This window comes from Copidosoma floridanum, unplaced genomic scaffold (genome assembly GCF_036245765.1).
Source record: "Copidosoma floridanum isolate Cflo_tuat_1 unplaced genomic scaffold, Cflo_Japanese_pri ptg000007l, whole genome shotgun sequence".
NCBI lineage: Eukaryota > Metazoa > Arthropoda > Insecta > Hymenoptera > Encyrtidae > Copidosoma > Copidosoma floridanum.
The window spans coordinates 13,127,970-13,137,906 of NW_028321884.1; the positions used below are offsets into that span (position 1 = coordinate 13,127,970).

A 9,937-nucleotide genomic window follows, 5' to 3' on the forward strand; every position below is an offset into this window, starting at 1 on the left:
TCTAAATATTTTAATAAAATCTTAATTCAGACATAATTTTATTAAGAATTGAAGTCTATTGTTTAATTCATTCAGCTTTCAGAAATAGCTCAATTCAGTTCTTAGAAGAAAAAAAACTCGAATAACAATTAAATTTATCCAACCATGCAAAAGATGTACTGCTCTCCAAGTTTCATAAAAAAAACAAACAAGTAAAGATAAATGTCATTCATGAATATTTTACGAAACAGTTAAGTTTAATTGTCTGTTTGGCAAAAAAATTAATGCCCTTATTGAAAGTCTAACATGGGCAAGTATGACTTGGTGTATGAGTTGTTTAGTGTTTGCCAAGAAGTAAAAATATGTAAAAAAATATATTAGAAATACATTCTTTGTTTCACTACTATTTAAAAAATCCTGTATTCAGTACTATTTTATTTTTAAAGATTAGTACTGTCTTTCAAAATAGTTATTCGAGCCCAAGCTTAATTTTAGCCACAATCAATCAAAATCGCATTAAAATCCGCAAGTCAGGCGTGACGGAAGCCACTCGATTTTCTTGGAGCTAACGGAGAACTTAGAAAAACGCGCTCCGGGCTGTCAAGCGTGAGGATGATATTGTACAGGGATGCTCGGAAAGTCATTAACCTGTGCGTCATCCTTGCCCACGCCTATGCACGGTATTCAAAATATCGTTCAAGAACCCAATTAGCGCTCCAAGTCCTTTGTCGTAGCAAAAACGTCCAAATTTGGTAAAATTGATTGTGTCATCAGTGTAGTATGAAATTTTGTATAGGTTCAAAAAAAGTTAGCTCTTTATCGTAAGTGACAAACAATGAGTAATCCAATGTTAAAAAAGACACGTTTGTATCTTCACCTGGTAAGTTTACACACTTTTTCATGCATCGAGGCCCAGCCATCCAAGGACGCTGAGATGTAATCCACCACGTGTACTAGTGGCTATTGAAACGTGTAGTTCTTTCCTCTCCCCCTCGCTTCTATAATTACACAAATATCAGAATAGTACAGCAAAAAAATGAAAATCACGCCTCGACACGTCTCACGCGATAGCGACTTCATCGCCTGCACCAGTCGTTTGGAAGTGGTTGGTGATGCTTGTAGTTTTCGTAGGAATCAACAGCCTGTCATTTGTGAGTGCTGATGTGTAATGCTCCAAAAGTGTCGGACTTTGTAGAAATTTTTGCTGTATTATTCAAAACAACAACTTGGACAGAGTAACTGCAAATGCGCGTGATCTTTGCTCATTTGAGAGTCATCGGTTGATGTGTCCACTGAAGTTTCCCGAGAGTCAGAAGCTGGAACGATGAAGTCGAGTGGCGCGATGAAACTCGGCGTCGGAGGAGTGGGTCTGTTTGTGTTTGGAGTTACTTTTGGATTGGTGATATTTCCCGAAATTTTGAAGTTCATGGTCCACCAGGTAATTCCTATTTGTTTGGGGAAACTTAAATTTTTTTCTACTCGATAATAATAATCGAGCACAGTACGAGCTTTTTTAAAAGAGTTGGACAGCGTAAATAGGAGGGTACAAAAATTCATTCACGTAAAAAATTTTACTCTGCTTTTTTACACTACACTGATGGTTAATTGCAGGTCATTCGACGTCTAATTAAATGTTCCGTGATGATATGCTTGTGTCACATACGATACCTTTATTTTTTCTTCCACCAAGCAAACGCAAAAAGCGCTGACTCACGCTGATACTTGGATAAAAGCACACAGTTTACGACAACAGCTACCTTGCACTTTTTTTACTCGCAGTCTCGATCGTTTTGTGTCACAGCCAACCATTCTCAGGTACACCTAATGAATGGGAGTACCACATATTTTTATCAGAGCAAATAGTGTGACCAATTTAATCGTCTATTTTCAATAGAAATCGAATTGTGATCCACCTATTAGAGAGGTCTGAGTAGGTTCTATGAAATTAATGTGTACACGTAATTTCAAGTTTTTCTAACTAAAACAATTATCATCGTAAATAGGGAGTAAAACCTTGTGTCCATCATTGAAACTGATAGTTTATATTTGTACAGGTTGTACTATTGAGAAAAAAATACCTGACATTTTTACACTATAGTACTATAATAGAAACAAGTTAAATTCTACAAAAAGCGTTCAATACAAAAGTTGTAAAGCTCATGACAATGCAACTTTCTTGCGCTATCATTTTTTTTTCTTTTCAATTGAAAAAAAAAAAGTTTCATTAAAAACAATTAAAACATTCCAGCAAGTCAACTTGAAGCCAGGATCGCAACTACGACCACTGTGGAGCAAGTTTCCGTTTGCTCTGGACTTTCGAATCTATTTGTTCAACGTAACAAACGCCGAGGAGGTGAAAAATGGTGCCAAGCCGAAATTGCACGAAGTGGGACCTTACTATTTCGAGTAAAATTTTCATCTTTTATTGTTGACAGGGAGAAAATAACTCTAGCCATTAGTTTCTTAATCGTGAAGTTATGGTAATGTTAGGATACTATGCAAGATTCTACCTTGAAACTTGTTATAATAAGTACATATTAACACAAATGACGGTAAAATTCGGTAACTTTCGTGGTATTTCAACCGAGGGGCTGCGCACTCTGAAGTCTTTCAGAGACTTGTTAAGTCTTTGAAAGACTTAGCATAACTTATGAAGTCTTTTTTAATGACTTCAAGAGTTAGCAGCCCCTCAATCTCAATTTGACCGTGGTATGGTTAGATAGTTCTTACGTATAATACATATTTTTATTAACGTAATCGACATACGTAGACTGTTTTTTTCAGGGAATGGCAGGAAAAGGTCGACCTGCAGGACCGAGAGGACGACGACACCGTGGACTACACCGTCAAAAACAAGTGGTTCTTCAAGCCAGAGATGAGTGAAGGACTCACTGGGGAGGAGGAGCTCATTGTACCCCATATCTTCATGCTGGCTATGGTCATGACAATAGTCAGAGAAAAGGCTTCGATGATTCCTCTCGTTAGTGAGTAGTCATTGTTATGGATAAAAGAACTGGTATCAATTCAAATGTACAGGTTTTGTGGGATTGTTGGTAATTCCACCGAGCGTACATGTCGGTGGTTTTCTAGGTAAAGCGGTCGATAGTATTTTCAAAAATCCCGACAATGTGTTCGTCAGGGTGAAAGCTATGGACGTAATAGTCAACGGTTTGCCAATCGATTGTACGGTGAAGGATCTTGCTGGCTCTGCTGTCTGTTCTGAAATAAAAAAGAACTCTGACGAGTTGATGAAAGATGACGAGGATATGTTTCGGTTTTCACTAATTGGAGCGGTTTGTGATTAAATACTTTCAAAGATTTAGGTCAATAACCCGACAGGGTGAATGAAAAAACTGTCGTTTTCAATTACAGAAAAACGATACACCCACAAAGAAGCGGCTTCGTGTTTTGCGAGGAGTCAACAATCAAATGGATGTAGGAAGGGTCGTGGAATATGATGGAAAACCAAATATATCGACGTGGGGTGACAAGTACTGTGATACCTTTAATGGGACTGATGGCACTGTCTTCCATCCCTTTTTTAAGGAAAAAGAGGATATCGTATCTTTCGCCCCTGACATCTGTCGAAGCTTGAGCATTGGCTATGAAAGGCCGAGCTCATACAAAGGTAACAAAGTCTAGTTTTTTCCGATCAGGACAGTGAACGTTATCTTTTCATCCTACTTTAGAGACATCAGACTACTTGAGTTATTGAAGCTAGAAGTTATTTTATGATACTCGTGTGATAATGGAAAAATAAAAATAACAAAAAAAAAGTTAAAAAACGCATATTCCAAGTTCTGAAAGTATTCCTTGTCTTCAGAGTCCACGTGGATTCGTCAGAAAGTTGACCAAGCCGGTCTTTAAGATTTATCGAAAAAATTCCAAGTGGAATTTGAAGACGGGAAAACGGTTCTACGTAGAATCAGGTGAAATAGTACTCTACGAAGACCTCATATACAGGATTGTTAGTAGACTAAATTGCCTTTCTAATTTATTGTAGACTAACACATAATGTTTACTATAAACATAGTAATGATACTTTTCTTAAATTCTGAGTGTTGACCATTTCATCACATGATAATGTTCTAATTGTACCTGAAAATAATAAGGTTATCCAGACAAGCTTCATAGCGTCTCAAGTGGAGCTCATTTTATTATCTCTTCAGAGTTCAACACAGCACGATATACGGCATTTTTGGGTGATCCAAATACGATCCCATGGCAAAAATGCTACTGCCCACCACCGGACACATGTCTTGGGAAAGGCTTGATAGACACCTACCGTTGCACAGGTGTCCCCATAGTCCTATCTCATCCTCATTTTTACCTGGGCGATGAAACTTATCTGAGAATGGTCCATGGACTAAATCCATCGAAAGTAAATACCACTTTTGCATTTACGCCCTGATATATAAGATATTGGTAATGTGTTATTTTACCTAGGACAAGCATGAAATCTGGTTGGAGTTTGAACCATTGACTGGTGTTCCATTGATCGCCATGAAACGCATTCAAGTCAACGTGATGGTTCAGAAGGTAGAAAAATTCAATATCATGAAAAATTTTCCGGAAGCTCTGCTACCACTTTTTTGGATCGAAGAAGGCGTAGCTCTGCCTGATTGGTTTCTCGATCAAATAAGAGGTGAACACACGATGGTTGCAGTTGCATGGTAAGATTTTAAAGAAAATGGCTTAATCTTGTAGATATTAGATGAAAATTTTGTGATGTAATCATTGGTTTTCTCGTAGCTATTTACAATGGATATTGATATTTGGAGGAATAGGATTATGTGGAATTGCTGGATTGTTACAGTTTGAAGCAAATCAAAAGTCGAAAAAGTTTGAAGTCACAAAAGCTAGTTGAAAGTATTACTGAACCACAGACTTGATTCTTACAAGAAATAACAGCTATATTTAAAAATTCATCACAATATTGCCAAAATATAAACGTGGAAACTTGTAATACTGAGTTAGAAAGAATTAATACTATTCACTAGTACCAATATCCTTTGAAATTGTAATTATGGTTATAAAGATATTTTATAAAAACCCTTTATATCATCGATTGGAGTAAATGGCGTAAAAAATAACGCCTCGTACGTAATTTATGTCACATTTAAATGAGTGTTCATTGATTTGTAAGTACACTATAGTAAAAAAAGTTTTTTGATGAACGATATATTAAATAAATATTATTACTAAATTCTCCAATTAAATTAGCATTACTCAAAAGAAATAATACTGTTTATTTTTTAAGTTTCAATGAGCAATTAAACAACCCCAGTATGACACAAAAAAACATAAAATGTAAATAGGTGACTGTTAAGGTTATATATTTTTTAATCTTCGTACAATAATAATATATTTAGAATTACTTTTTTGACAAAGATACCTAATTTCAAGAAAAGACGGTTCCTCAGATCTTCCGGAAACATGTTTCCATTAAAAGTTGTTAGGTATCGGAGATGTTTCATTTATAATTTAAAAATGCATATCTATCTCTTAAAACGTGAGCAAACATGAAAATCTCCCAACAAACACTTAGATTTAAAATTTTCAGTAACTCTTTAGACGATTGCATATGAAACGAATCTCTGAAAGCCTTTTTTTATATTTTAATCTGCTAATTCAAACTCTTTGAGGATTACAATGTATATTATAATGTAATGTTCACTTACATTATTGTCTAGGCCAACGAAATCATGTCCAATTTCTCAGCTACGCCACTACGGTTGAATAGAACAACAGCAACAAAAACCCGACAACACCAGTGTATTTTTTGTGAAAACCGAGACTGGTCTATACGCTTTTTCCACTCGAGGTCACACACGGCTTTTCCCCCGATGACATTACGCAAGAAATTATTTCTAAAAGCTTGTATTTTTGGCCAACAGAGCAGCTTTCTCTGGGACGAGGCAAAAAATACACCCACGAGGAGAAGAGTAAATGACGAAACGAGAGAAGCCCCCGCGAGCGGCGAGAGTCACGAGTGCAGCGTGGCGAATAATTAACGAGCCGCTTCTTCGTCCTCGCGAGCGTGACGTCACCCGGGTGCATTGTGTTCCTGGAAAGCGGGCGTAAATCGGCCGGCGCTGGCATAATCATCTTCCCATCGGCGCCTGGCGGGTCCACCGTCCGACCCACCGACAATCCGTGCGTGCACGGGTTTCCTGGCTAGCTCTTATAGGTGGCTTACCGTTTAGGACGTTAACGGGCAAAAAGTCTTTTTAGCTTTTGCAGTGGATCAAATAGTATAGCAGAGACATGCGGTGAACCCAGACTAACATATATTTTTGGAAATTGGTTGACGCACCTTCATGGTTTACCATTAACATTTTCCCTAAATAAAATACAATATGCTTTAGTGGTCCGACTTTTTGATCGTGATTCTTAACGACAATGCATCATGATGTTTGATCAATATTATTGCTTTGAATGTTTCCTCCTGATTTATCTGTGTCCAATACTGTTGGGCCTACATTTTTCATTTTAGTCCCTGACATAATATTAGGTAATTAATTGAATTTATTATTCAAAAACATATCGATGTACTTAATCGCATTATAAAGTTTCTAACAGTTGTAAGTTTTATGATGGAGCTGCTGGTAATTTTTTTTTAAGGGTGTTGAGAATCTGTAAGCTCTTTCAAACAACTATTGGGTATTACATGTAAAACCATTGTGTGTCACTGCAATTATAAGGAATTCGTAGTTTTATTCATATTGTATTAATTGCTAACAAGCAGCTTTAGCTAAAACCTAATTGAACAAGAGTTTTGCCAAAGTAAAGATCTTCTTCCTAAATAAGGAGTTTGGTGATCATTTTATGTAAATGGCTTTGATTTGAAATCATTTGGTTAATGGATGCGCTCACCTTAACATAAAGAGACAACAAATATTACCGCGTATTATTTTATTTTCTCAATTGCAAAATGATTCTTATTTCATAGGCTTAGTCTAATTGCACAAGTGGATCCCAACATTACTGGACGATCGTAAAATTTTTTTACTTCCTACTCAACAACTCTGAATACTTACATTAATATCCTATCCTCGTACATAGCGAATGTTCGCGCAGCGTCATCATTTTTTGCCTGCCAGCCTTTCAATCATAGACGGTGATTTCAGCTCATTAAAAGATAAATTAGCACTGCCGAGTTGAATCTTAACTGCACCCTTTAAGAAAAAACATTCGGAGCCCTTCCCTCTCTGCCAGACCATGCAAATGATATTACCGGGTAACGAGGCGCGACTCCCGTGTATTATGCGCATCGCGGATCGCGATCGCATTCTTTGGAACGGGGAACAATGCCAGGCGTTGTGCTGAAGATGGTTTTTGCCATTGTCTGTTAATTGGTTTTCTTAAATTAATTTTTCTGTCATTAGACTGACAACAAATATAAAAAAAAAGCATGATTACCATAAAGTAAGATACGTGGTTGTTTAATTTTAACTACGTGATGATTGAATGCGTCAGTTTTAAACGTTTGATTTCAAAGTTGTTTAAAAGTGCTCAACATCTGTAGTATTGATTAGTTGCTTAAAATGCAACTTTTTAGTTTTTTATATTTATTGAGTGTGTGAATTTATTTAAAATTGATATTTTTAAAAAGATATATATGTTTGTGAAATAAATTTAGTTGAAAGCAAATCGATACCTCATACAGAGACTAGTACGATTCAGACTTTTACTCTATTAATATACCTTACATTGAAAAATTTGAAAACCATAAGTCTTCGTAGGAGGTGATGGTAGACCATTTAGGTGCTCGAACATACAAGGTTATAGCACAAAAATAGTTGTCATGTTGATTGATTATCAACTACTTCATAATGATTAAATGCGAAATTCATAATTTTGTTCATGGTTTTTCATAAATGACAATTCCAGGCCATACCCTATTTTTGTCCCCGTGAATTTACTTGTTACATGTCCCGTTGCATTATTTTTATCATTTGAAATAAATGAATTGATAATGTATACCCTGAATTTTTTGTTTCCATGACTTTACATTTCATCAAATAAACTTGATATTTGACTAAGGAGAAAAAAAAAGTGATGACTAGTGGAAAAGTATCGTATGAACAACTGGAAAAAACTAAAAAAAAACTGCAAAAAATTTTGATAAACCATGAGAAACCATAAGAATTTTTAAAAGTTGTAAGAAAATTCAGATAGTTTGATGGTTTTGTAAAGTTGCATAACTGCTTACATTGATCCCTTTGGAGTAAACTTGATCGTCGAATATTTACGACAAAAACGATTGGTTTTATAAAAAAAAAAAAAAAAAAAAATAACGTACAATCATGACTTTGCTCCAAAAACCATTAAAAACTACAATAATCTGCACTAGATTCATGTACAGCCATGCAAAAACCGTGACCTTTAAAGTACACTACACCCACTTGAAAAATCAATGTCATCCTATCATATACGTGTGATACGCACATTAACGCCCTCGGGCACCCAATGACCATTTAAAAATGTACCTCATTCACACGCGTACATGCACTTTTCGCTCATCCAAGAGCGTGTAACAAGAACGAAGGAAAGAAAAAAAAAAAAAAAAAAAGAAGCAAGTAAGACTGAAGGACCTATTCCGGCGATGCTAATTTTATTTTTCACACCTTGGCTGCGCTTACACGCGCGCACTACATGCACGTATAGCGTACCTATATATGTATACAATCGGCCGCGTCGTATTTAAAAATTTGCATAATGGCTCTCTGACATGTTTATGTACACACGAGAGAGAGAGAGAGAGAGAGAGAGCGGGGGTCTACTTGCTGCACTTATATATATACTCGAAGGTGAGGCGCGAATCGTTGCACGCAGCGAACGAGAAGGGATTAAAAGTTTTCTGCGCTCCCGCATTGTGCACACCGGAGATCATAAATACGCGATTTGTCGAGCAGGGGACGTATGGTTTGCTGCTACTGCAGGATCCTTTTAATACGGCGTTGCTCCCCCTGGCCCCCTCTCTCGCGTGCGAGTACACCGACACTCGTTTTATTTCCCGCGCGGCTCCGTTGTGTTTCCGATTCTTTTCTTTCTTTCTCTCTCTCTCTCTCTCTCTCTTCCGTTTTCTGTACACCACTTGATGCTTTTCCTCTTTATTTTCATTTGATATCAAGACAGAGAAGCGTATATTAACACTCTTACCCCCTTCTTGCTCTTGCCTTGGATCGCTATTATATTTATACGCACGTATTTGCGCGACAGTCGTACCTTTTTTTCTTTACATGCATATATTTTCTTGTACTGCAGTTTGCGTCCTTGAAACTTATTTTCAGGAGTTCGCGATTGCTTATTTTCATACAATATATATTCATGTCGGTCTTTAAGTGCCCGATACGTATTTTCAACTTGTTTTATGCGAATCGAATGACTGGGTACATTTTCGCGTGTAATTGTTGGGTCACCTGTGTAATGAATAGTCATTAATTAAAGAAAATTGAGCAGTTTATTGACGCTGACAGTGTAATGGATTTTGAGAGGTTGACGACGATCTCGACGATTCAGTTGAGTATGGCGATCAGTTATTTAAGTACGTACTTCTTTTCCTCGTAAATGAGAGCCCTATTGTAAGTACCACTGCCTCAGTAGAAGATTCAGGGTAAAAATTACAATTCTTACAATATGTATGTATGTACGAAAGTTAATGCTAACATTTTTTCAGTACAACAAAGGGCTTGATAATTTATGATTACGTACTTGTCATGATTTTAATATGTACTCGCTTTTCAATAAAATTTGGAAAGATGTACACAAATAGTATACTTGTGTATCAAAGATCATACATTTTATGTCATGTTCGTTCGGTACAAGTTTCACGACGTATCCCCAACAACATAAAAACTTCTTAAAAACTTCTTAAAAACTTTTTGTGAAGTCTTTAAAAGACTTAGAATAACTTATGAAATCTTTTTTAAAGACTTCAAGTCTTTTTTAATGA

At 36.4% G+C, this 9,937-nt stretch overlaps 1 protein-coding gene across 1 annotated transcript; it reads left to right on the top strand.

Moving 5' to 3' along the window:
• The first annotated feature begins 1,090 nt into the window (after positions 1 to 1,090).
• Positions 1,091 to 5,118, top strand: LOC106643976 (sensory neuron membrane protein 1-like). The gene is made up of 8 exons (XM_014359312.2): positions 1,091 to 1,417; positions 2,228 to 2,385; positions 2,764 to 2,963; positions 3,070 to 3,272; positions 3,352 to 3,607; positions 4,149 to 4,360; positions 4,426 to 4,652; positions 4,732 to 5,118. The coding sequence occupies exons 1-8, from the start codon at positions 1,304 to 1,306 to the stop codon at positions 4,844 to 4,846; spliced, it is 1,485 nt and encodes a 494-aa protein (XP_014214798.2). The 5' UTR covers positions 1,091 to 1,303; the 3' UTR covers positions 4,847 to 5,118.
• The last annotated feature ends 4,819 nt before the right edge of the window (positions 5,119 to 9,937 follow it).